The sequence below is a fragment of the Anguilla rostrata genome, chromosome 10, assembly GCF_018555375.3.
Source record: "Anguilla rostrata isolate EN2019 chromosome 10, ASM1855537v3, whole genome shotgun sequence".
In the NCBI taxonomy this organism is placed as follows: domain Eukaryota; kingdom Metazoa; phylum Chordata; class Actinopteri; order Anguilliformes; family Anguillidae; genus Anguilla; species Anguilla rostrata.
Genome location: NC_057942.1, coordinates 3,413,324 through 3,439,353, shown reverse-complemented (window position 1 = coordinate 3,439,353; position 26,030 = coordinate 3,413,324). Strand labels below are relative to the sequence as shown.

At 56.0% G+C, this 26,030-nt stretch overlaps 1 protein-coding gene across 3 annotated transcripts in view; it reads left to right on the top strand.

Annotated features, from left to right (window-relative positions):
* ap1b1 (adaptor related protein complex 1 subunit beta 1) overlaps positions 1 to 25,776 on the top strand; it is a 30,948-nt gene extending 5,172 nt beyond the window's left edge. For 2 of the 3 annotated variants that reach the window (XM_064353478.1, XM_064353479.1), the window contains 20 exons: positions 757 to 892; positions 1,326 to 1,571; positions 2,745 to 2,935; positions 3,309 to 3,530; positions 3,947 to 4,067; positions 6,479 to 6,574; positions 8,677 to 8,792; positions 10,024 to 10,189; positions 11,151 to 11,249; positions 13,091 to 13,350; positions 13,976 to 14,186; positions 14,557 to 14,577; positions 16,058 to 16,087; positions 16,534 to 16,671; positions 17,084 to 17,229; positions 17,401 to 17,530; positions 19,481 to 19,565; positions 19,679 to 19,765; positions 21,015 to 21,169; positions 25,556 to 25,776. In XM_064353478.1, coding sequence (XP_064209548.1) covers positions 757 to 892; positions 1,326 to 1,571; positions 2,745 to 2,935; positions 3,309 to 3,530; positions 3,947 to 4,067; positions 6,479 to 6,574; positions 8,677 to 8,792; positions 10,024 to 10,189; positions 11,151 to 11,249; positions 13,091 to 13,350; positions 13,976 to 14,186; positions 14,557 to 14,577; positions 16,058 to 16,087; positions 16,534 to 16,671; positions 17,084 to 17,229; positions 17,401 to 17,530; positions 19,481 to 19,565; positions 19,679 to 19,765; positions 21,015 to 21,169; positions 25,556 to 25,630 — 2,731 coding nt within the window. In that variant the 3' untranslated portion in view covers positions 25,631 to 25,776. The remainder of the gene's footprint in view (positions 1 to 756; positions 893 to 1,325; positions 1,572 to 2,744; positions 2,936 to 3,308; positions 3,531 to 3,946; positions 4,068 to 6,478; positions 6,575 to 8,676; positions 8,793 to 10,023; positions 10,190 to 11,150; positions 11,250 to 13,090; positions 13,351 to 13,975; positions 14,187 to 14,556; positions 14,578 to 16,057; positions 16,088 to 16,533; positions 16,672 to 17,083; positions 17,230 to 17,400; positions 17,531 to 19,480; positions 19,566 to 19,678; positions 19,766 to 21,014; positions 21,170 to 25,555) is intronic. The other variant, XM_064353480.1, reaches the window with a different exon arrangement.
* The last annotated feature ends 254 nt before the right edge of the window (positions 25,777 to 26,030 follow it).

Sequence of the window (26,030 nt, the reverse complement as noted above, 5' to 3'; positions counted from 1 at the left end):
TGTGTGCCGTGCTCGAGGGGGGGGGGAGAAGAGTTCAGTTATTTCTCTTCTGGCATAATGAGTGATAAGGGCCAACGTACTTTATCACAATTTACTTCAGGACGGGGAAATGTGCTGTGACTGCAGTAAAAAAGAAAGTCCGTGGCTGGAAGGAAGTGTGTCCTTTCAGCTGTGCAGAGTTTGCTTTGGGGCAGAGAATCAGTGGCTGAATTAAGCAGTGTACGCACGGCGAGCTCAGAATCTGACTGCTCCATTTTCTGCTTCAGTTCTGTTAGAAATCCAAAGATACGCAAGCAGGCTTTCTTTTTAAAATCTTTTACTGAATATCTGGCACAAAAAACAAAAAACTGTTTAGTGGAACTTCTTCCAAATCATAGTGCTAAACAACCACAAATAATTCTTGGTGGTGCGATTAGTTGAAGTATTAAAATGTTACCGTCTTATAAACTTCAATTTGGCTGATGTTACTTCTATTGATTATTTTCCATTAGAAATACATTTTTTAATGTCTGTCCTGACTCCGATTCATAACAGTTTTTGGATACGTGAGAAATTGCCGATGATTGCTTTGGCCTTGTAGTACCCAAATCGTTTGATTTACCGCCGTCTGTTTGGGCTTTTAGGGCCTAGCGCTGCGAGTACCGTCTGTTCGGTTTGGGGGGGAACGCATCGTCCTAACGACTGTGCTTATGAGCTTCCCTGGCAGAACCTCCTCAGAGCGGGAACTGACGATTTTAAAATCCTCCCTTACCACAGCGCCCTCTTCCCCGACGTGGTGAACTGCATGCAGACGGACAACCTGGAGCTGAAGAAGCTGGTCTACCTGTACCTGATGAACTACGCCAAGAGCCAGCCCGACATGGCCATCATGGCCGTCAACACCTTCGTTAAGGTGGGAGACGGGTTCTGGTCACGTCGTTTTTCCCGACGCCGTGGGCTACGCGTGGCAAATTGTGGTCACTCACTCACGAACGACCTTTGAGGAACGTGTAGTGGGATGCATGCGCAGGTGGTGCTTCGTTTAGAGGGACGCATGCGCAGGTGGTGCTTCGTTTAGTGGGACGCATGCGCAGGTGGTGCTTCGTTTAGTGGGACGCATGCGCAGGCGGTGCTTCGTTTAGTGGGACGCATGCGCAGGCGGTGCTTCGTTTAGTGGGACGCATGCGCAGGTGGGTCTGGACGGCTCCGCGCTCGTTTCTGCTCAGAAGCCGCTCTCCCCCCCGCACAGCCCGCGACATGTTCGCTTTCGCCGTGTGTTGTTGTAAGATGTGTACGTTTTTTGTAAAACCCCCCGCGTGACGGTCCGTCCGCCCGTCCCGCCGCAGGACTGCGAGGACCCGAACCCGCTGATCCGGGCGCTGGCGGTGCGCACCATGGGCTGCATCCGCGTGGACAAGATCACGGAGTACCTGTGCGAGCCGCTGCGGAAGTGCCTGAAGGACGAGGACCCGTACGTGCGCAAGACCGCCGCCGTCTGCGTGGCCAAGCTGCACGACATCAACGCCCAGCTGGTGGAGGACCAGGGCTTCCTGGACACGCTCAAGGACCTCATCTCCGACTCCAACCCCATGGTGAGCCCCCCCGCCCCCCAACCCTAACCCTAACCCCCCCCCCCCCAAAATCCCGGGGACTGTACCAAGCATCTGAAAAGGTTACCGTATCTCAGATCGCTGTCTGACTCCAACCCCATGGTGAGCCCCCCCTCCCCAAAAAACCAGGAGCCATACTGGTGTCTGAAAAGGTTACCGTATCTCAGGTTGCCCGTCTGACCGACCCAGGCCTGGTTTAGAGAGCGGGGGCTGGCTTTGGGGGAATCCTGACGAGAAGGGCAGTTGTGTTTCGACATTGTCTCTTCCTGTCTGTTTCTCGTGTTAAAAGGTCAAACGTAAAAGGTCACCAAGGCGCCTCTTAAATATTTTTTGGGTGACTAGTCTATTACCCGATTCTGTCGGCCCGCATCCCTGCTTGTCTGTTTCTCAATCTCACAAATCCTTTTTGGAACAGTCCAGAATAAGCCCTCCACCACCTCACGCGCTTAAAATAAAGAAACCTGCGCATTTCATATCTCTCTCTCTCCCTCTCCCCCAGTCACTATAGTAACAGTGCCCAGTCATGTGCCACTGAAGGCCGAGAGTGTGAATTCCGACCAATCGCTACTCACTAAGTTAGGAAGCGCAGTTTGTAATGCTAAAAGCTTCGCCTGTCGAGTTTAAAAACTGGGTCATTACTTTGGAGCTTGCCGTGGGAAGCGGTTGCATAAAGCCTGTGCCTCAGCAGTGGGAGGTCTGACTGTGATGCTCGGCTCCCGATGTGCTGTGAGCCTCCAGTTCCGTCGTCCTTATTATAACTTCCGATAAAAACTGTGAGAAGTAAAAGGAAGAGTTTATTTTTGGCTTGCCGTCTTATCTGCTGTACAGTAGTGTTGTTATGGAAGTGAACGTGTGATGCAACGTGGCCTAAATTTAGGTTTCCTTTTATAGCGTTGTTTTTGTGGGTAAGAAAGAGAGAAAGTCAGGGATGACACTTATCCGCTTTAGTTTTTGTTCGAGAATTTGTCTCCCATCTCTGTTCGTTGCAGTTTATCATTATTCCCGCTTGTCAATATTTAAGCTGGCTGCATGTCGATCTTTGGCCCCGGTGTTCCAACTTCGTGTACTGTTGCTGACTGGGCCGCCTGCTCTCTGATTGGCTGCTGGTTCTGACCCCGCCCCCCCGTGTCTGACCCCGCCCCCCGCCCCCCCCAGGTGGTGGCGAACGCCGTGGCTGCCCTCTCGGAGATCGCCGAGTCGCACCCCAACAGCAACCTGCTGGACCTGAACCCCCAGTCCATCAACAAGCTGCTGACGGCCCTGAACGAGTGCACCGAGTGGGGCCAGATCTTCATCCTGGACTGCCTGGCCAACTACACGCCCCGGGACGACCGCGAGTCCCAGAGGTGCGCCCCGCCCCGCCCCGCCCCATAGGACGCCTGGCTCCGCCCCATCGTCCCCCTGCCTTGGGCCTGCCCTCACACACGTGCTCTGTTAAAAGCATTAAACAACACACATGGATACATGGTGACAAGAGCCACCTGCCCAGCCTGGCCAGGCTGGTGTCTTTTTGGGTGGGGTAGCGTGCTGCAGGCGAAGCAGTGATACTGTCTGCCCATTGTCTTGCTTCTGCTCCAGGATCTCAGTCTAACCCGATCGCTTTCTTCTTTTGTTTGTTCTTCCCTCAAAATCTCTTCATTTCCTTTGTGCCCCTCAAACACTCCTCCCTTCTTCTGCTTCTCATTCCCATTTTCTCTCCCCCCCCCCCCCCCGGTGCAGTATCTGCGAGCGCGTCACGCCGCGCCTGTCCCACGCTAACTCGGCGGTGGTGCTGTCGGCGGTGAAGGTGCTGATGAAGTTCATGGAGATGCTGCCCAAGGACCTGGACTACTACGGCACGCTGCTGAAGAAGCTGGCCCCGCCCCTCGTCACGCTGCTGTCCGCCGAGCCCGAGCTGCAGTACGTGGCCCTCAGGAACATCAACCTCATCGTGCAGAAGCGGTAAGAGCCCCCCTCTCCCACCCCCCACCCCCCCAGGCTGCAGTACGTGGCCCTCAGGAACATCAACCTCATCGTGCAGAAGCGGTAGGACCCCCCCCCCCCCAGTCCCCATCCCGTCCCGGACGGAGCACCGGGGACGTTGCGTGACTGCTAAAATCACGTACCCTGAACGGGCCGATGGAATTGATCGACTCTTGAAATTAACTTTGTTCTCCTGCCTGGTCAGTGCGCTTCATCAGGGGCGGGTTTGTCCCGTCTGCAAACCGACCATCGATCTGGATGCACAAAGCAGCGATCGCAATTTAGCAACCGACTAACTTCATATTCTCTCTCTCCCTATTTCTCTCTCACTCTCTGTGTCCCTCTCTCTCTCCCCCTCTCTTTTTCCCCCTCTCTCTCTTTCTTTCTCTCTGCAGGCCTGAAATCCTCAAGCACGAGATGAAGGTGTTTTTTGTGAAGTATAACGACCCAATCTACGTCAAGCTGGAGAAACTGGACATCATGATCCGCCTGGCCTCCCAGGCCAACATCGCCCAGGTAACCAGTCCCCCCACCCCCACCCCCCACCTTCCATGTGTCTCAGAGATGGTCCTCTGAGACAGGGCTGCCCAACCCTGTTTCCTGGAGATCTGCCGTCCTGTAGGTTTTCATTTGAACACTGATTTTGCACCCCTGACTCTACTAATTAGCAGCTCAATGAGATCTCTAGCTGTTGAGTGAGGTGTGGCTTGTTAGGGTTGGAGTGAAGACCTACAGGAACAGGACTGCCCTGCTCCGAGACATCATGTCCTGTGGATCACTTCTGTTCTCCGACCGAAATCATTGCTCTTTGCAGTCCCCCTTTGGCCTATTTGTCTTTGAGCTTTTGTTTGAAATGATTCATATTAATATTCCTTTTTTTTTTTTTCCGAATACGAAAATGGGTCTTTGTTCTCTCTCCGGAGCGCGACGTGCGGCGAATGTGTTAATTTGACGGAACGATCGAATAACAGCCCTTAATTCGGTGCGTTACGCTCGCTTAGCAGACGCCCTCATCCAGAGAAAATTACAGTGCGCTCCAGACCGCGCTGCTTTCTGCTCCAGCGAAACGGCGGAGAGCGACTCCGCGGACAAGAACGAGGCAAAATTAAGCACCGACAATTACGGTCCAGGCAAAAACGTAGGACGGGAATTCAGTCAATCGCTTGAAATGATTGCTGGCCCTTCTTTCACAATGATAGTAATCACGATAATAATAATCATAATAATAATGCATATTAAGCCCTGCGTTTTCTTTGGATGAAGGCGTTACCCTGTGTCCTGACTGTGAGCAGAGAATGTTCCGGCAGTCTGACAGACGCCTGATTTGATTGGCTGTTGCCAGCCTCTCCCCCCCCCTTCCCTTTACCCTCTCTGTGTCCTGCTGAGTCAGCACGGCCTCTCCTGTTTGGCCTTAGATTGCTCTTCCGCTTGGCTCTCCGTAGGAGGACCGGCTTCCCGTTTTCCTGTATGATCAGCGAGTCCGCTGGGGTTGATCGACAGACTTAAGTATTGTTTTGCCAGTGATTTCTTGAAGAGCGTACGCTGGGGCTGTCCTTAAGAATACAGGCTCTCCTCCCGAACGTCTGAAAGGGTCATTAGAAAAGGCTTCTAAGCTTTTTGTGACATTCTCACATTTTTTTAAAAAACCGGACGATCGCTATAACCGAGGCGTTGTGCGAGGACAGTACAGGCGTTGAGGTTCATTTTAGGCTAACGCCTCAGTGTGTTGCATATAAAGCATTGCGTGATAATGACACATTGGCTGCACCTGCAGTTCACACTCTTCTCCAGAAGCTGTGACACACCTGACAGGCATTTAGCAGACGCTCTTATCCAAAGCGACACACAACTTGCACAACTTTTTACATTAAATTTACATCCGTTCATACTGCTGGATATATACTGAAGCAATGCAGGCTAAGGACATTGCTCAAGGGTGCAATGGCTGTGTCCTGCCCTGGAATCGAACCTGTGACCCTTAAGGTTGCAAGACCAGTTCCTTACCCACAATACCACACTGCCGCCTATGAGCCTGGCCAGGAAGTGGGCGTGTGTGGAAACCATGTTGGGCTGTTGGAGCGGTCAGCGTTATGCAAAGGCACGTGTGTGAGTTTGGAAACCACATTCGGCGCGGCAGGGTTATGAAACGCTGAGCGTGTGCTTTGAGAGCGTGGCGGCCATGGAGGACCGTCTCGGTCTGAGACTGCGTCTCCGTGACCGCGAGGGTGCGCAGACCGTGTCTGATCGTCGTCACGGCGAGTCGTCCGTCTGGCGGCCGCGTTTGGTTGGGCGTGGTGGGACCGCGACCTTGGGGCCCGCCCGCGACCTTGGGCGAGGACGCAGCGGTTCTGGCCAGACGTCTGGAGCTCCTCGACCAATAAATCAGTGGAGCGAGGACGGGAGGACAGGGAGAGAGAAACGGGTGTAGACAAGGAGCACCGCGAGATTAACGAGGCGGGCGGGGGGGGGGGGGGGGGACGTGTTGGGAAGCGGCCCGATCAGAGACGCCGGCGACGTCATCGCTTGCAGACGGAGACGGAGGCGGTCAGCTGGCTGCGGTGGCGGCGTGTTTGATGGACAGGGGGTTTGGCGGACAGGGGGGTTGATGGCGGCTGGTTTGACGGCGGCTGGTTTGACGGACGGGGGGGTTGACGGACAGCAGGTTTGATGGCGGCAGGTTTGACGGACGGACGGGGTTTGACGGACGGCAGGTTTGACGGACAGGGGGTTGACGGACAGGGGGGTTGATGGCGGCTGGTTTGACGGACGGGGGGTTGATGGCGGCTGGTTTGACGGACGGGGGGTTGATGGCGGCTGGTTTGACGGACGGGGGGTTGATGGCGGCTGGTTTGACGGACAGGGGGGTTGATGGCGGCTGGTTTGACGGCGGCTGGTTTGACGGACAGGCCGGTGCGTTCTCTCCACAGGTGCTGGCCGAGCTGAAGGAGTACGCCACGGAGGTGGACGTGGACTTCGTGCGCAAGGCGGTCCGAGCCATCGGCCGCTGCGCCATCAAAGTGGAGGTGAGGGGGATTGTGGGACGGGGGCGGGGTTACTGGGAGATGGGGTTAAGGGAGGTTTACAGGGGGGTGGGGTTGGGGGAGGTTTACAGGGGGGCTATGCTGGGGCTATGTCTGAGTTACGGGGGGGGGGCTTAGTGTTCTGGGTGGGATCGTCTGTGGCACCTTGGGCAGGACGGTAATCGCCAGCTGATCCTCCGTCCTGATTGGCTGAAACAGTGGTGCAGGCTGTAAAGTATCTGATGCTGTGAGACATTCCCTCAGTCCGTTTTACACCCACCAGCATCAGCCAGTGCAGTACCCCGTTCCCCCCGTCCCTCTAGTGTGTGAAAATGAGCACACTCTAACCCTGAACGAGGAAGGCAATGCGGATCTCCCGTATCCCCGGGCAACCAGACATAACAGGCCGAGTCAGAGCACCCCCACCCCACCCCCACCCGCATCACCCCACTCTTCGGCATCTGGCCTGCTCGCACACGACCCAAGTGAATCTCTTCCACTTGGGTCGTGTACTGCAGCCGTTGGGTTGCTGAAGGGGCGAACCGTTCCCCGCTCGCTGCTGTGAGTTTTGGAGGGCTCCCCCCCCCCCAGCCAGCAGGCGCTCTCTCCGTTTCCATCCGGATCCGTTAAGAGGACTGAAGCGCCGAGCCTCGTCACACGCGGCGCGCGGCGCCTTGGCGGGAGCCGAGCCGTTTGGGGCGGCGTTTCTCAGGCCCGATCTCCGCGTGCCTCTTCACAGACGAGCGCGCAGTTATGAAACCGCCAATTATGGAACGTTTCAGCGGCCTTCCGTATCCTGTGCGACTCTCTCACTCACTTTAATGAGGATTTCTTCTCCTCAGGAAGGTTGTTTTTTCAGTGTGCCCGATAGCACGTTATTTATTTAGACACGAATGCAGCTTTTCGATAAGGAGGGGGGGGTCTCCTGAACAATGAGATAATGAAGATCTCTCAGAGACAGGTTTCCCTGCTTGCATCCGTGTGTCTGTGTGTGCGCACGTCTGCCTGTGTGTCTGCCTGTGTGTGTGTGTGCGCGCGTCTGCCTGTGTGTGTGTGTGTGTGTGTGTGTGTGTGCGTGTGTCTGCCTGTGTGTCTGCCTGAGTGTATGCCTGATCGTGTGTGTGTGTGTGTGTGTGATTCAGCACCCTGCCGGTTCCTTCCTGTTCTCTCACCGGGGCGGGAGCTCTTCAGTTTGGCAGCAACGTGCCGATGCTGTCAGTCACCTGAGGACAGGGCTCTCTCTCTCCCAGTCTCTCTCTCTCTCTCTCTCCCTCTCCCTCTCCCTCTCCCTCTCCCTCTCTCTCTCTCTCCCAGTCACTCTCTCTCTCCCAGTCTCTCTCTCTCTCTCTCTCTCTCTCTCTCTCTCTCTCTCTCTCTCCCTCTCCCTCTCCCAGTCACTCTCTCTCTCCCAGTCTCTCTCTCTCTCTCTCTCTCTCCTCTCTCTCTCTCTCTCTCTCTCCCTCTCCCTCTCCTCATCCTCTCTCTCTCCCAGTCTCTCTCTCTCTCCCCAAGTCTCTCTCTCTCTCTCTCTCTCTCCTCTCTCCCTCTCCCTCTCCCTCCTCTCTCCTCCCTCTCTCTCTCTCTCTCTCTCTCCTCTCCCTCTCTCTCTCTCTCTCTCTCTCCAGTCACTCTCTCCTCTCTCTCTCTCCTCCTCTCCCAGTCACACTCTCTCTCCCAGTCACTCTCTCTCCCAGTCTCTCTCTCTCTCCCAGTCGCTCCTTCCCCTGCAGAAAGAGCCTCCTGCGTTTGCAACACCGACTTTCAGGTGTCCTCACAAGGACCGGGGTGATGTCACAACAGGAAATTGCAGAAGAGAGGAGGGGACGTAAACACATTAGGACACAGAAGGACAGGCAGATGCATCCAGTGCCTGTCAGTCTGACAGTGAGAGGAGAATAAAATGTGGACGTTTGCCAATGCCACGTGGCTATGATTAGCGGTCATACAGGTGGTTGCTAGGGATGGGGATTGGTTAGATTTTGCCGATACCGGGGCTAAGACAGTACTTTAAAAGCGGCACCGGGGCCTGAACCGATACTCTCTTTGGCATTTTGGGAGTTTAATGTGAGCACGTGCACCTGCGTGACCCCCTGTCTGTCCCACAGCAATCGGCAGAGCGCTGTGTCAGCACCCTGCTGGACCTCATCCAGACCAAGGTCAACTACGTGGTGCAGGAGGCCATCGTGGTCATCAAGGACATCTTCCGCAAGTACCCCAACAAGTAGGTCACCCGCCCACCTTCCCCCAAGTACCCCAACAAGTACGTCAGCCCCCCCTTTTACCCCTAACCCCCCACACCCCAGTACCCCAACAAGTACGTCCCCGCCCACCTTTTACCCCCTACTCCCCCCCCCCCCCATATCGGCGCGCCGCGTTAGCACCGTGGCAGAGCCAAGCCGAGGGAGGGTGGGGGGGGCAGGCAGGGAGGAGAGAGAGAGAGAGGGAGGGAGGGAGGGAGGAGGGAGGGAGGGGTGGGGGAGGGAGGGAGGGAGAGCTGGGTTTGCATGCGATTAAAGCTCGATGATGAATTCCTGTCAGATGCTTATGAAAAGAACATGATCAGAATTCAGATGTACACCAGCGTGGCCTTTATCACAGGCACCCAAACTCACCCCTTCTTTATGAGCGGTGACAGCCCCCCTCACTCGCTCACGATTTTCTGATTGGTATCGCCCCTCTGAGCCCCCCCAAAGTGTCATTGTGCCAGCCCCGTCGGTTCCAGCTCAGTGATCCCCCCCCCCGGGGAATCAGTGTGAGAGGAGAGAGCGGCCTCATTAACGAGCGGAACATGGGCTCTCATTGCGTACGCGTGTCGCCTGAGCGCCCCCCCCCCCCAGACTGGCCGGCCGCGGCGTCGCGTGCGTGTGTTACCGTGGTTACCACGCGTCTGCTCGGCTGATCCGATGCCCTTACCTCGCCCAGTCTGCATGGCTCTGGGCGTGATACCCGCTTACAGCGCCGCCATCGGGAGGGTTCGATGGCCTCGCACCCGAGGCACAGTCGCCAGCCCGTCAATCGACCAATCCGGGCTCCTGGGCTCCTGTAGCGTTTCCCACCCCTGCTCGCCCGAGCCGCGACGTGATGTCACAGTCCGTCGTCATCGCGGAGTAGACCTGGGAGCTGTGAGAGGGCTGGGTAACCCCCACTCCCCCCGACCCCCCCCCACGCACACACCATTGCTGTGCTGATTCATATTCATATTCGTACGCGGCCGTGGCTGACCCACATTGCGTGAGCTGACTTCAGCCTCGTGTTTCCCGCTAATGAGCTGATGGCTGCTCCGTGTCTGCTCGGTCGCTTCCCCGTATTAACCGGAATTGGAATGGACTTGACCCCCCCCCCGACCTCGGCGGGGAGCTGTGGCGTAGGGCAGCCGCTGTGTGTGCGGGGTGGGGGGGGGGCGGTAATAACACACACATGCTCGTCCTGACCCTCTCCGTCGCCCCCTGCAGGTACGAGAGCGTCATCGCCACGCTGTGCGAGAACCTGGACTCCCTGGACGAGCCGGAGGCGCGCGCCGCCATGATCTGGATCGTGGGCGAGTACGCCGAGCGCATCGACAACGCCGACGAGCTGCTGGAGAGCTTCCTGGAGGGCTTCCACGACGAGAGCACGCAGGTCTGCCCCTCAAACGCTCCCCGGCCAATGGGCACGCAGGTCTGCCACTCAAACGCTCCCCGGCCAATGAGCACGCAGGTCTGCCCCTCAAACGCTCCCCGGCCAATGGGCACGCAGGTCTGCCCCTCAAACCCTCACCGGCCAATGAGCACGCAGGTCTGCCCCTCAAACGCTCCCCGGCCAATGGGCACGCAGGTCTGCCCCTCAAACCCACCCCGGCCAATGGGCACGCAGGTCTGCCACTCAAACCCTCCCCGGCCAATGGGCACGCAGGTCTGCCACTCAAACGCTCCCCGACCAATGGGCTTGCTGTATCCCAACCCTCACCAGCCAATGGGCTTGCTGTATCCCAACCCTCACCAGCCAATGGGCTAGCTGTATCCCAACCCTTACCAGCCAATGGGCACGCTGTATCCCAACCCTTACTAGCCAATGGGCACGCTGTATCCCAACCCTCGCCCACCAATGGGCTAGCTGTATCCCAACCCTCTGAAGAATGTCTGTTGTGGCCGCAGGCACCCAGAGTAATTTCCACCAGAATAATTTCCAACGAGCCAGTATGCACAGAATGAGAAGTCTCACTACCTCCTGAATTCATGGAGAGGCTGGAAACTCACACAAACATGTCCCAAGCGGCATAGAGCTTTGCCAAAGGGGAAGGCTTTGATCAGCCTTTTGCTGTGGTGTTTATGGGATACCCACAGAGTTCTGTTTACCCAGGCTGTTGACTTGACACCACTTGTCAGAATGTATGATGGCTTTGCACTGTTATGCCTCTTCATCCCACTCCTTTGTGCTACAAACTGATTTAACCTGTTCTCATCCAGTCCCCGCAGTCAGGTGGCAATGACCTTTGACCTCAGTGAGCGTCTGTGCAGGTCCAGCTGCAGCTGCTGACCTCTGACCTCGGTGAGTGTCTGTATGCAGGTCTAGCTGATGACCCTTGACCCTCCTTCCGCAGGTGCAGCTGCAGCTGCTGACGGCCATAGTGAAGCTCTTCCTGAAGAAGCCCACGGAGACGCAGGAGCTGGTGCAGCAGGTGCTGAGCCTGGCCACTCAGGTGAGAGCGGCTTCTGACATCACCGTCACGGCAACCGGTAAATATTAGCACTCCCCAGGGAGGAGGGCTTCCACGTAAGAAGGAAAGATCCAGAAAGATCTGATGCAAAAAAGCAAAAAAAAAAAAAAGCAAAAACATTTTTGGGGGGGTTGCTGAGTGGCTCATTCTGTTAAGGCACTGCTCTAGTGCATGGATGGATGGACCCTGTGGTCTGCTGTCCAATCTGGACCGTGCCACGGCTGACTGGTCGGTAGCCCCACAGAGAGAAACACAGCAGCCCCTAGTGTGACCCGGGGACGAGGGGGTGTCAGTCTCGTTGGGACTACAGCATCTCAGCGCTCAGTAGCGACCCCCCACTGGTCAATCTGGCACCCAGAATTCCATCTGTCGAGCCGCGCAGTGTCTTCATCTCGACTCCAATCCTGCTAAATTTGGTGGTAATCGCTCTTGGCAAAGTCTGCCGATTTTTTGTTGTTCCTCAACCCTTAATTTTGCAATTAAAGCAATTTATTTCACCGTTTACTCACCTCAGCTGGCTAATTAGCTCTCAGAACTGCTGCTAACTTCAGGCAAAACAAGAACCGGCCACTCTGCTGCTCTCCGAGGCCGAGAGGGGAAAAACCACTGGCCGAGGGTCCTGTCACTCAAATACTGGGCGGGGCAAAAAAGGGATTCGGAACCAGAAGAAGGACTTGGAGAATGTCATCGATGTTTCTCTGGGCTCCCCCCCGCCCCCCAAAAAAAAAAAAAACGAACACTCTGAGTGTCGGCGGTGCCTGGTGCACATTTGTTCTCGTTATCACCCTAATTGCATTAACGGGACGTCCGTGATTAAACCTGACGACGCTGGCGCATAGATTCACTTCCCGCCGTCGCCGCCGTCCCCCCCGCCAGGCGAAACGCCGCCTGTGGCTTCGCCGTCTCGGCGGCGCGGAGGTAAATTGAAAACGTCTCTTATTTCTCTCGGCTCACCTTCGCCGCAGCCCAACGCGATGACATTGCTGCCCGCCGGCCACCCTCGTCTTCCTCAGTTCTCTTTCTGAAATGCGCGATGTCGTGCTCCGTTCCTGGAGGGCCTTGTGTTTCGAAACATTTTTTAAATTTTATTTATGTTTTTTTTTTCCCCCTCATCGAGCCTGCTTGTGATTATTTAATCGGGCCCTGTCACGCTAGCTCTTATTTCCGTGTTTCACCGTTACGGTTTCTGTGCTTGTTCGCGGCGGGCAGTGCGTCGTGTGTACATTGATCTGGACGATTAACTGATTGATGTTTGGGTTAATTGAAGCGCAGAGGTGAGTTGGGGCGAAGGCTGCTCTCAGTCCGCCTGGTTCTGGGCCCCTGGACCCACCGGGCTGAGGGAACAGGCTTTGAACAGCAGACAGACAGATGCACCTCCAGCCCCTCGCTGCCATGGCGATGCAGCTATTACCCAGCTTCACTGCATGAAGATGTTTTTGTTTTTTTTTATCTTCCCTGAATTAGGATGATTAGCTCTGGGTGCCAGTTTGCTCGCTCTGATCTTGGGGAATTGGAAATATAAATAAATATTTTAACACGCCAGTCGTAAATAATAGATGAACACTAAATAAATTCTGTTTACTAACTCGCCACCCCCCCCTCCCTCCCTCCCTCCCTCCCTCCTCTCCGTTCCCCTATATCTCTCTCTTTCTGTCTGTATCCTCCCTCCGTTCCTGTCACTCCTCTTTTCTCTCTCGCTCTCTACTCTCTCTCCCCCTTCATCCTCCCATTTCCCATCCTCTCTCTCTCTCTTTCTTCTCTGTCCTTTCCCCTCCCCTTCCTCCCCTCCTGTTTTCCTCCCCCTCTCCCTCTCTCTCTCTCAGGACTCAGACAACCCGGACCTGCGCGACCGCGGCTACATCTACTGGCGGCTGCTGTCGACGGACCCGGTGGCGGCGAAGGAGGTGGTGCTGGCGGAGAAGCCGCTGATCTCGGAGGAGACGGACCTGATCGAGCCCACGCTGCTGGAGGAGCTGATCTGCCACATCGGCACGCTGGCGTCCGTCTACCACAAGCCCCCCAGCGCCTTCGTGGAGGGGAGCCGCGGCGTGCAGCACAAGAGGCTCCCGGCCCGGTCCGGCTCGTAAGAACCGCCCCCCCCCGCTCCCGGCGTCACCCCCCTGCCACCCCACCCTCCCCAGGGTCACCACCCCCACGCCACCCCCCTCCCCGGGTCCACCCCCACACCACCCCTCCCGGGCCCTCTCTCCCCCCACTGCTAACAGAGCTCGGAGATCAATTCCGTTTAAACCCCCCAGGCCCAACTTTCAGGAAATTAATTTAAAATCCAAACTATTCACATATTTAACAAACCTGAACGATATTGACATTTTTTCCCCCTCCACTTGTGAATTGAATTTCGGTTAATTTCCTGAACCGGTTGAGCTGAACGCTAATACGGTCGCCCCCGACCGGGACGGGGTCACGGTGACCCGCTTTAAACCACACTGCCATCTCAGAGTGGCGTCTAATGACAGCCGAAATTTTACATTTCCCTTGATATTAAGGTCCCAACTTCTTTCTCTGTACCTCTCCCCTGCTTTCTCTCACTCTTTTACTCACTCTCTCACTCTACCTCTCTCCTGCTCTCGTTCTCCTGCTTCTTTCTCTGTACCTCTCTCTCCTGCTTTCTCTCACTCTTTTACTCACTCTCTCACTCCACCTCTCTCTCCCCTCTCATTCTCCTGCTTCTTTCTCTCTCTCCCCAGGGGCGAGAGCTCGGAGAGTCCTGAGGCAGCCCAGCCTGCAGGGGGCGCCGTTTCGGAGGCCCCCCCGGCCGTCATCCCGTCCCAGGGCGACCTGCTGGGAGACCTGCTCAACCTGGACGTGGGCCCCCCCACCACGGGGGGCGCGTCCGCCCCCCCCACCGCCATGCAGATGGGGGCCATGGACCTGCTCGGGGGGGGCCTGGACAGCCTGGTAGGTTCCTCGCCTGCCGGTCTCGTTTCCATGGTGAAGCTACATTATGGGCTGGAATGGGCCAGCAGTACCCCCGTACGCACTGACGCAGGATCAGCTAACCCTGCCCCAATGCTAACCTGGAGCATCAGGAAGAGAAGCACACAGCTGATCTGGGAACAGTGTTCTCGCGTCGCTCGTAGCACAAGCTTCTGCGCTGTTTTTCCACACAGGATTTTTTACTGGGGTTGCGACTGTTTTTCAGAATTGAGTTTCCTGTTTCTCAACGTACTTTCTTTGTCCTCTCCCCCCTCCCCTGCTTTTTTTACCTATATTTCTTATTTTTCTCTCTTCCCCCCCCCCCCCCTCAAAAAACTGCATCTCGACACAGATGGGGGAGGAATCCGAGCCGGTAATTCCATGGGGGATGGGACGGTGGGGGGAGCGGGGGTGTGGGGTGGGGAGGGGGGGTACTGGGTTTCACAGACCTCATCGGCTGCCATTACTGAAGCTCTTTGTATTGAAATCCATTAGAGTTCCATGTCATCTGTTACGCGCCATTAGAAGGCCGTGGTGTTCTCATTTTAGACCCACTCCCACTGTCCGCCACAGAGCACCCCTTCCACTCATTTCAGCTAAAAACATGCATCAGACTCACTCTCCCACTTACCCATCATGCCTTGCTTCCACACCCACGTCGTGGCTGCGTGTGAACGCCGTCTGAATGGGGCGTGGCCGTCCTTTGTCACGTGTCTCACCGTGCGTTTCCTGTCCTCCTCTCAGACCAGCGCCTCACCGCCTGTGGAGTCACCGCAGGTAGCGCTAAGATGGCGGTTTAGACTAGAGCAGAGAGGCGTAGAGAAACCGCTCCACCAGACCCTGAGGTCCCAGAAGGCTTTTGGGCCTTACGGTGTGGCTCTGGCTAGGGCTGGGCGACACACCAAAACGATAATTACCCGAATGCAATTACGGTCTTCGCCACCATATGGTGAATTAGTTTTTTTTTGTTGTTTTTTTCTGTTTAATTAGAGCTGAAGCCGGTAGTAAACAACCAAACTTAAAGAGGCCGTGTGAAACGCTTCCAGAGGGAAAAAAAAGCAAAAAAAAAAAAATGTAACCAGTGTTATATTTTCGGTGTTGATAAGACAGCCATTTGGCACTAACGCTTACAGCTTCCATCTGGTCATGTGATGTTTTTTAGTCAATCACATGGAAGCTGTGAGGCTTTGCTGCTGATTGGCTGTCCTATGGTCACCCAACAGATAACAGTTTGTTTTTATGCTGGAAGGATTTCTTGCTGCCTCTGAAGCCCAGTTGTTTACTTCCACATCAGGTACAGTTGAAGAGAAAAAGACTGAAATAAAGGCAGTACGCCTCACGGTGGCCATGAGCAGTACTGCATCCGATAATATCGCCCAGCCCTAGCTCTGACCCTCCCTGAAGCCCCCCCCCCCCCCCCTTCTTTCTGAACCACACCCACCAGTAGTTCAGGAAGTCCTTTCCTGTCTTTGGGCTGGTGGAGTAGCTCCCCGCCTCCCTCACCCCCGGTGCCCTTTGGCCCCGCAAACCCAATATCCTGTAGCGGGACAGCAAAGAGGATCGCTCGATCGTTCCTTCGCCTCGGCACCCCTCCCCCTGTCACGTTGGCGCTTTAGCAAGACCTCTGCTCCTCCCTGTTAGTCTGGCGTCTCCCTCTCCTGTCCGTCTGTACCGCCATCTCCGCTTAGCGAGCGCCACGTCACCCTCCACCCCCCCGGCTCACCACTAACACCATGGCGCTCACCCCCCCCGACCCCCCCCAGCCGCAGCCCCCCCCGCGCTCTGTTTTGGGGGCTGTAGCGGGGGAGAGCTCCCTAACGGCGTCTTAATTAAGCTCTTCTGTCTCGTTTCAGCTCGGCGGGGACATGGGAGCGAGCCCAGCGGTAAGCTGCCTCTTACTGTCCTCTCTCTCTCTCTCTCTCTCTTACCGTAAAGTGCTATTTGTGGTTCCTTCAGTGGAAGCACACCTTAGGAATATAATGAGAATTTGTTGAGATTGTGTTTGCCAGATGTCAAAGTTTTGCAAAAAAAAACTCTCCTCTCTCTCTCCCTTTCCCCCTCCCCCCTCCTCTCTCTCTCCCTCCCCCCCCTCCCTCTCTCCCTCTCTCCCCCTCTCCCTCTCCTCTCTCCCTCCCTCCCCTCCCTCTCTCTCCCTCTCTCTCCCCTCCTCTCTCTCTCCTCCCTCCCTCCCCTCCCTCTCTCTCCCTCTCTCTCCCCTCCCTCTCTACCTCTCTCTCTCCCTCCTCCCCCCCTCCCTCTCTCTCTCCTCCTCTCCCCTGCCTCTCTCTCTCTCCCTCCTCCCCCCTCCTCTCTCTCCCTCTCTCTGCAGATGGGCGCTGGTTTCGGTGGTGCCCCAGCAGTCATGCCCGCCTCTTTGAACGCCCCCGTCGGGGGTGGGCTGGGCGACCTGTTTGACCTTGGGGGTGGAGTGGGCATGGCATCCGGAGCCTACGTTGTGCCTAAATCCGTAAGTCCCGCCCCCCCCCCACTCCTGTTCTGGTCTGTAGTACTGCTGAAGAGCAGTAGCATGGTAACGGTTGGGAGGAAGCTCGCAAAGTACAGCGAGGTCATTCCGGCTCTTCATCACGCTCTTACTACAGTATGATCAGCCTTGTAGTACAGCAAGGTCAGGCTCGTAGTATTGTGAGGTCACAGTCAGGTCAGGCTCGTAGTATTGTGAGGTCACAGTCAGGTCAGGCTCGTAGTACAGTGAGGTCACAGTCAGGTCTGGCTCGTAGTATTGTGAGGTCACAGTCAGGTCAGGCTCGTAGTATTGTGAGGTCACAGTCAGGTCAGGCTCGTAGTACAGTGAGGTCACGCACACACACACACACACACACACACACACACGGCGCTGATTGCCGCGGCCCGTCCCGCAGGTCTGGCTCCCTGCCATGAAGGCGAAGGGTCTGGAGATCTCGGGCACCTTCGCCCGCCGCGCTGGCGTTCTCCAGATGGAGCTCTCCCTCACCAACAAGGCCATGAGCATCATGAGCGACTTCGCCATCCAGTTCAACAGGAACAGGTCAGCCAGCGCCGGCTCCGCGTGAATTTAAATACACATATACACACACTCACACACACACACACATTGACACACACATACACACACATATACACACACACGCACACACACACACACTCTCTCCGTGCGGGACGGTCCCTCACTCTCTCTCCTGCGTTTGCTCCTGCTCAGTTTCGGGCTGGCCCCCGCCGGGCCCCTCCAGGTCCTAACGCCCCTCAGCCCCAACCAGACCATCGAGGTCAGCCTCCCGCTCAGCACCGTGGGGCCCGTCATGAAAATGGAGCCCCTCACCAACCTGCAGGTGCGTGTGTGTGTGTGTGTGTGTGTGTGTGTGTGTGTGTGTGTGTGTGTGTGAGAGAGAGAGAGTGTGTGAGTGTGTATGTGTTTGTCTGTGTGTGGGTGTGTGAGTGTGTGTGTGTGAGAGAGAGAGTGTGTGTGCGTGTGCGTGTGTGTGTGTGTGTGTGCGTGTGTGTGTGTTGTGTGAGTGTGAGTGTGTGTGTGAGAGAGAGGAGTGTGTGTGTGTGTGTGTGTGTGTGTGGGTGTGTGTGTGAGAGAGAGAGTGTGTGTGAGAGAGAGAGTGTGTATGTGTGTGCGTGTGAGAGAGAGAGAGAGTGTGTGTGTGTGTGTGTGTGTGAGAGAGAGAGAGAGAGAGTGTGTGTGTGTGTGTGAGAGAGAGACCGAGTGTGTGTGTGTGAGTGTGTGTGAGAGAGAGAGTGTGTGTGCGTGTGCGTGTGTATGTGTGTGTGTGTGTGTGTGAGAGAGACCGAGTGTGTGTGAGAGAGTGTGTGTGCGTGTGCGTGTGCGTGCATGCGGGGATGTGTAGTTATGTGCTATTAGCTTCTGAGTCTGTATCGTCCTGCATCACTGTAGACTCGTGTAACGTTGTTGACTGCCTAACAAATTACTCCCAAAACAAACTGTTTTCTCCTTGGCGTGCTCAGCAAGCAGATGAAAGTTTAATGAGTGACCGGAGGTGAACCTCGGCACCGTCGCTTTAGGGCAGGTGTATCGGCAGGCGTTGCTGACGGAGACGCTTTAAAGTTTGCGGCGGTAGTTTTGCGCGATAAGTTAGTCAGTTAGGCTCCTTCAGCAGCACAGGCTGTTTGGCGGTTGGCTGTCACTTGGCTGGCGGTTGGCTGTCACTTGGCTGGCGGTTGGCTGTCAGTTGGCTGGCGGTTGGCTGGCGGTTGGCTGTCGGTTGGCTGGCGTTTGGCTGGCGGTTGGCTGGCGGTTGGCGATCGCTGGCGGGCGCGGTTTCTTTGTGCCTCCGTCTCCTCCCCCGTCGCGGCGGCGGCCGATCGATTTTCCCGCCGTGGGAAGAGCAGCAGGCCGGCGCTGCTCGTTACCCGGGCCTCGTTAAGGCTGCTCGCCAGGGAGCAGCTCTGCGCCCGAGACCCAGGAACACGGAACTCCTGAGCCGAGCCGCGTTCCCCCCCCCCATTCAGCTATCAACATCGCAGACAGGGGTGCTTGTGTGAAATGGCTTTTTGAGTAAAAGAGGTATCGAGCTGTTCTCCAGGCTGAAGGGGGCTGTGTGGGCGGGGTTGAGCTGGGGAGGGTGGGCAGACCTGGGGCAGATCTTAGCCCCTCCCCCCCCGAGTACCCATGATCACACACACACACACACCGCCTGACTGCCGCTCTGTTTCCCCGGAGACGGTCAGCGCTGTGTTTGTGTTAATAATAATCCTGCCTGTTGTCACGGCAGCAAGTCCACCATGGGGGGCGATCTCGTGCTCTCACACACACCCCCAAATCGATCGCAGCGCACCGGAGGGGCAGCCGTGCGGCCCCCCCCCCGCCCGGCGCGTTAATAATCCCGCCGCGCGGGTCCGTGCCCGACTCCGCTAACCCGGCTCTCCTCAGCGCCCCGAGCCGCCTGCTCCCATCGATCCCTCGCCCGTCGCCGCGGCGATCAGGGCCGATGAGTTTTTCCCCCTGCCGATGCAGAAAGTGATGAGTTTGTGCTGGAGGGGGTGCCTCCTCCAGCTCCCCGCTTTTTAAAAAATGAGCCTGTATGGAGCTCGGCGATGCTTTCTGCAGTGTGACTCTCACTCTTTATTAGGCGTCAGTATGGGGGGGGTGTGTGTGTGTGTGTGTGTGTGTGTGTGTGTGAGAGTGGAAGGGGGGGTGTGAGTGCATGCTGATATGTTTATCTTTGCACCTGCTCTTTAAACACTCAAGTGGTGCTGCTTGTGTCATCTCTTTCTCTCTCGCTCTCTCCTTCTCTCTCTCTCTCGCTCTCTCTCAGGTGGCGGTGAAGAACAACATCGACGTGTTCTACTTCAGCTGCCAGTACCCCATCAGCATGCTGTTTGTGGAGGATGGCAAGATGGGTGAGTTTTCTCAGTGCATGCTGGGAAATTCTGCTCTCCATGGGGGCTGCCTGACCCTGACTCTCCTCTGTGCGTCTGTCTGTCTGTCTGTGTGTCTGTCTGTGTGTCTGCAGAGCGTCAGGTGTTCCTGGCCACCTGGAAGGACATTCCCAACGAGAACGAGGCCCAGTTCCAGATCAAAGACTGCCACCTGAACGCAGGTGAGCCTGTCCCCGGGGCGTCTGTCCTCGTGCCTGTCTCTTAAACTTCCGTTTCTTAGAACTTTTTTATCTCACCGAGTCGGTGCAAACTTTTTTAAACGCTTTTTTATTGTGTGGTGTGAATGAACCAGTAAACTAGAACAACTGAAGTTCCCATATTGACAGAGCGCTCTGCCAAATGTGTCTTGCGTAAGTGAAAGGTGGGGGGCGGGCGGGGGGGGGGTTGCAGACGTGTGAAAATATTAGATGATGATCGCTGATTATATATATCCCGTCTGTGCTATCAATAGCTGGCTGTGCTGAGTGTGAGATGCTGACTGGGTTGCATAATTAGCTAGCAGATGGCGACGGGTACGCTAGCTCCCGGGCTGCGGGTCGGAGGTGTACGCTCGTCGGTACTTCTGATGGAGTGGCGTCGCCGACGGCCACTTCCTGTTAGAGAGGAAGTGGCCCCCCGGCCGAAGCCTTCCCTGGGGAGCGGCTGTTAAATTGTGTGAAGTTTGTTTTTTGGGGGGCGATGTCGGTTTTTTGTGTGGATTGGTTTTTTATTAAATCAGGGCCGTGTTGAGGACTCTGGAGAGGGAAAGCGCTGCTGCTTTATAGGCTGGGTACAAGAAATCGAAATGCAATTTTACAACCGCTGGCGTGTGTGTGTGTGTGTGTGTGAGTGTGTGTGAGTGTGTGTGAGTGTGTGTGAGTGTGTGTGTGTGAGTGTGTGTGTGTGTGTGTGTGTGTGTGTGTGTGTGTGTGTGAGAGAGTCTGAAGGAGTGATGAATCTGTCTCATAAAAGCCACACAGTGAGAGAGAGAGGGAGAGAGGGAGGAGGCAGAGGAGGTGAAGGTGTGGAGGGAGGAGTGATGAAGACTGAGAGCGTCAGAGAGCTGCTTGAGAAACAGGTCGGTGGAGGTGGAGAAAGCGGGTGATGGAGGGAGGAGCGGAAGTCAGGTGCTCTGGATTGGTGCCCCCCCCCCCACCCCGCCCCCCCGTAATCTCTCCTTCCTGCTCTGGCCCCCCCTCCACACAGGAAGTCCTGCCGGGCTTCACGCTCGCTCTACGGCCCACCGCGGTTCGATATGTCACGTGGCGCCGCGGTTCGGTCGCCCGTGATGACCAGGTTGTGCTCCCTGACGGACAGTCGCGGCGAACGTGCTGTCGTCAAGGCGACGGACGAGGAGGAGGAGGAGGAGGAGTGGTGCATTGCATTGTGGGTCCTGAGCGGCTCTGGTTTACCCGCTTTGTTCCCCTGCAGACGCGGCCAGCGCTAAGCTCCAGAGCAGCAACATCTTCACCATCGCCAAGCGCAACGCCGAGGGCCAGGACATCCTGTACCAGTCCATCCGGCTCACCAACAGCATCTGGGTCCTGAGCGAGCTCCGCATGCAACCCGGGAACCCCAGCTACACGGTGAGGAAGAGGAGGAGGAGGAGGAGGAGGAGGGAGGAGGAGGGGGAGGGAGGAGGAGGAGGAGGGGAGGGGAGGAGGAGGAGGAGGGGGAGGAGGAGGAGGAGGAGGAGGAGGGAGGGAGGGAGGGGGAGGAGGAGGGGGAGGAAAGAAGTGTGTGTAAAGAATATTTGTTTTTTTTGCCATGACAACCTACCCGGTCACTAAATCAGTCAGTCAATCAAACTTTATTTAAACGGCACACTTCACACACGTGGATATATGCGCTGTACAAACTGAAGAACTCCATAAAGGCACACAGTGCCGAAATGACCTGCTTCCGCCCGGCACGCGTGTCTGTGCGTCGCCTCACGGTCGCTCCCGAAATCGAGGGGCTGACGGGCGGCCGCGTTCGGCCCTGTTTGCGTGACTCCGCCTTCCCTGAGAACGCCCGCGCTCTGAGCATACGCTTCGCCTGATCCCTTTCATTAGAAGAGCTCTCGTGTGTGTGTGTGTGTGTGAGAGAATGTGTGTGAGTGTGTGTGCGTGTGTGTGTCCTCCAGCTGAGAGCCCTTGACGCGCGGTTGACGTGACGCCGATCTCTCCCCTCTTAACAGCGTTGAGCGCGATCGCGTTCAGGCGTTCAGGCGTAAAGACGGCAGTCGATGCGTCATTCTCCCTCCTCCAGCGCTGTCCTTGATTTTGCCTTTTTTTCTGTCTTTGCTCCTGAAGTTGGATGCTGCGGATGTCTCTCTCTCTCTCTCTCTCTGTGCCCTTGTTGACTTCCTGTTCCTGTTTGTTTCTTTATTTTCTGATGTTTTTATTGCCACCCACCCGTGTGTCACTGACATCATTTGTACAGGAATTGGAGCTTAGCGGAGTTCTTTCTTTTTTTAAATTTCCTTTCTTCCTCTGAGTCATCTTTAGGTGTCTCATCCCTCTATCCTTCCTTCCTTCCGCTGTCTTTAGGGGGCGCCACTGTACCTCTGCCCCTCTCTGCAGACAGGGTCCCACAGCCCGCCCCACCCCCCCCCCCCCAGAGCACTAACTCTAACGGCCCCTCCCTCACAGCTAGGAGCCAGAAATATTAGCCTGTCTCTGTCTGTCTGTCTTTCTGTCAGTCAGTCGGTCAGTCGGTTGACCATGGTCACCACGGTCAGTCGGTCGATCAATTGGTCGCCCACAGTCGCACGGTCAGTTGGTCACCCACGGTCAGTTAGCCAGTTGGTCAGTCGGTCGGTTGACCACAGTCCGTCGGTTGGTCAGTTGTTCGGTCGGTCGGTCAGTTGTTCTGTCGGTCGGTCAGTCGCTGCATGTTTGAAAGCAGACTCGCTGCAGCAGCCTCTCCCTCCTCGCTGGTGCTGAGCGCAGTGAACTGGCGGAGCCGGAGTCATCCCGGGTGACGGAGCTCCAGAGCCTCGGCCCCCTGCTGGCCGGCGGGGTGAACTGCAGCGAGCGTTAAATTGGGAGGGTTTGTGATGCGTGGCCTCCCTGCTGTGGCCCCCTCGTTTCGGAGTGCGCTCGTCCCCCCCCTCGTCTCCACCGCTCCTGCTAACTGCCCCGGCTTTCCCCTGGTTCCCCTCCTGAAGTGGGGGGGGGGAGGGGGGGCGATGAGGCGGGGGGGAGCCAGTGCTGATGTTCCCTGTCCCCATGGCAACTGGGTGACCAATGGCACGGGCTGGTTGGCTCCCCCAGGCAGAACAGTTGATTGCACGGGATGTGATAGAATGCGGGCGCAGCGTGTCGCTGCTGTAATCGCCCCAGCCCCCCCCCCCCGAAACACGCCCCACACCCCCCCCCCGTGCCACGCTCCTCTGTTCTCTCTGTCTCTCCGACGTGCTCCTGTCATCCCCCCCTCCCTCCCATAGCGCATTCTACTGCACCGCTTCTTTGCCTTTCTATTCCTCCTTTCATCTCTCTCTCCTCCGCTCCTCTCCCCTCCCTCCCCTGTTCCCTACACCCCAGTTACAGGCTTGTGCCTCCACCCCCAGTGTTCCTGTATGTCTTATTGTGCTTTCCTCTTCTCTCTCTCTTCTCTCCCCCTCCCTCATTCCCCCTTTCTCCCGTCCCTCGCTTCCCTCTCTCTCTCTCTCTGTCAATTAAATTCAAAATGCTTTACTGGCATGACATATTTCAGTATGTGCTGCCAGAAACATTGCAGTGTATATGAAGTGCAGTGCAACATCATGGAATATTAGTAAATGCATTACAGCTAAATGTAAATAGATGAATAATAATAATTAATGAATAATAATTAAAACAAAAATTTTATTTCTCATTCCCCCTTTTCTCTCTATTACCCACTGTCACTCCCTCATCCCCTCCATCTCTCCCTCTCTCTCCCTCCCTCCTGTCTCTCCCACCCTCCATCTCCCCACCCTCCTCACTCTGCGTAGTGCGTGTCGCCCACCGCGCACACCACACTCACTCGCAGTGGTGCAGACCCCTACACACACACACACACACGCATCCAGATCAGAGAGATAGCGGGTGTGTGTGCTATTAATAAGGCCCCGCCCCCGTGCGCTGGAGTCACACTCCAGCTGATCCCGGTCATGCGGCGGCTGCTCCGGGTTTTACCGCCGGGAGCTCGGAATGCCGCCGGGCGCTGGGAATTCTGCGGGAGCTCGGAATGCTAAGCGCTCACTGCTCGCCGGCTCGGAATGTGGCGGGAACGGCGAGTTGCGGTCGCACGCTGGCGTCAGGTGACCAGAGACCTGGCGTGAACCCTGAACCACCCACCAAACTGCCACCCCCACCCCCCCCCCACCCCCCTCCCAAGCAACAGATCGCTATGACATGGACCAGGGTTCCGTCTGAATTAGTGCGAGCAAATGAACTGAAACTCGGCTCGGAGAATTAACTGGAGAATCTCCCTGGACCATTCTGTGGACATATTATTGTCTCTTCTGCTCATAAATTGAATTTCAGTTAATTTCGTGAATTGACTGGATCTAAATTGAATTCGCCCCAGTCCTACCATAGACGTCTGCCCACTCAACCAATCCCCCCCCCCCCCCCCATATCCCCCTCCAGGGGTGAGCTGTGGTCAGTGTCCCTCTTTTGACCGGCCCCCGTTTGATTGGGGATTCCGGTAATTCCTCCGAGCGAATCGTCGTGAAATAGAGACGCTTTTGCGAGCTGCGGATTCTGCAGCGACGTGAGGCAGGAAAACTTCAAAAGCAGAGGAGACGGGGAAATGAAGGCGTGGGGGGAGGAGGGTGGATGTTGTTTTGCAGGGAGTTGATAAGATATCATGAAAGGAAACATCTCCAATGCTCATAAATTATTCTCGGCCGCAAATAGAATTAAACGCTCGCGCCTGGGGGTCCGAGGGTGGAGCTGGTTCCTGCAGTATGTCGCGGGAGCGCGAAGTGCAGGTGCAGCTCTTTTAAAAACGGGGGGGGAGGGGAGTCGCGCCAACCGGGGGGTTTCGATGCACGTTTCGAGCTGTTGAGGGGCGCTGAGGATGAGGACACGGCCTTTAATTAGTGCTGGAATTTTCCGTCATTGCGCTTTTGTGAGTTATACGCGCCTCGCGGTCTGGCCGTTAAATGCGATCGTGGCACTTTGATGTGCGCCGAAGAGAACCGGCAGTAAATTGCGGCAGCTCCAACGGCTCCGGAGGAAATTCTTTCGTTGCCGCGGGGCTGTTATTTATTTATTTATTTATTTATTTTTCTGCATTGTTGCGAGCTGGCTGTCGCATCGCTAACAGGCTTAGCGTTTGTTTTTTTCCCCAGCATGCTCGAGAAGCACTCGGTCAACACCGCATGAGAAACAGGCTATTTGTGGGTTGTGTTTTTTTTTTTTAGTGCCAAAATGATGATATTAATTGCATTCATGCCAGATGTTCCAGACGCTCATCTGTGAGTGTGCTTGTGAGATAAGCAGGGGAACAGTGTCCTTACTGTAGAGCAGTGGCACGCAACCCCTGTTCCTGGAGATCTACCGTCCTGTAGGTTTTCACTCCAACCCTAACAAAGCTGCACCTCATTAAACGCCTGGAGGTCACATTGACCCACTAATTAGTAGAATCAGGTGTGCCAAACTAGGGTTGAAATGGACGGAAGCTCTCCAGGAACAGGGTTGGGCAGCCCTGATCTAACCCGAAACCATTCTTGACAGTGTTATTAACCCTGTTTAATTTAACCGTGCCATATATTTTTATGTGTAGGTATTTGTATGGACGTATGTGAATGAGTGCGTGCTGAGCAGGGGGACATTGTCCTGGCTGTAGAGGATGAGCCAGCAGCTCAGCAGAGTGACTCTGTCTCTCTCCCTCTCCCCCTCTCTCTCTCTCCCTCTCTCTCCCTCTCTCCCCCTCTCTCCCCCTCTCTCCCTCCCTCCCTCCCTCCCTGTCCCTCTCTCTCTCACCCTCCCTCTCTCCCTCTCTCCCTCTCTCCACAGCTCTCTCTGAAGTGCAGAGCCTCAGAGGTCTCCCCGTTCGTGTTCCAGTCCTACGAGATGGTGCTGAAGAACTGAGCCTGGAGGGGGTCTGCTGGATCGGGGGGTTGAGGGGGGGTTGAGGGGTTTGGGCGGTTGTGTTTTGGGGGGGTTGGGGGGTCCATTACGCACCTCACGCTTTCTGAACTGCTCCTCCTGCACCAGTTTGCCCTCCCTGCCCCCCCTTACCCACACCTCCCTGCCCCCCCCCCCACCCCCCACCCACACCTCCTTGCCCCCCCCCTCCTCATACACACACCACCTTGCCCTCTTTTCTTTCATGTCCGGTAACATGGTGAAGCGTCCTAGTCCCGTATGAACAACTACACAAAATTATAATTTTTTTATTTTTTATTTAGTTTTAACTATTCTAGGTGGGGCGGTCCTAAGTCTCTCTTGCCATCTGTCCTGTCACCCTGCCCCCCCCATCATAAGAGAC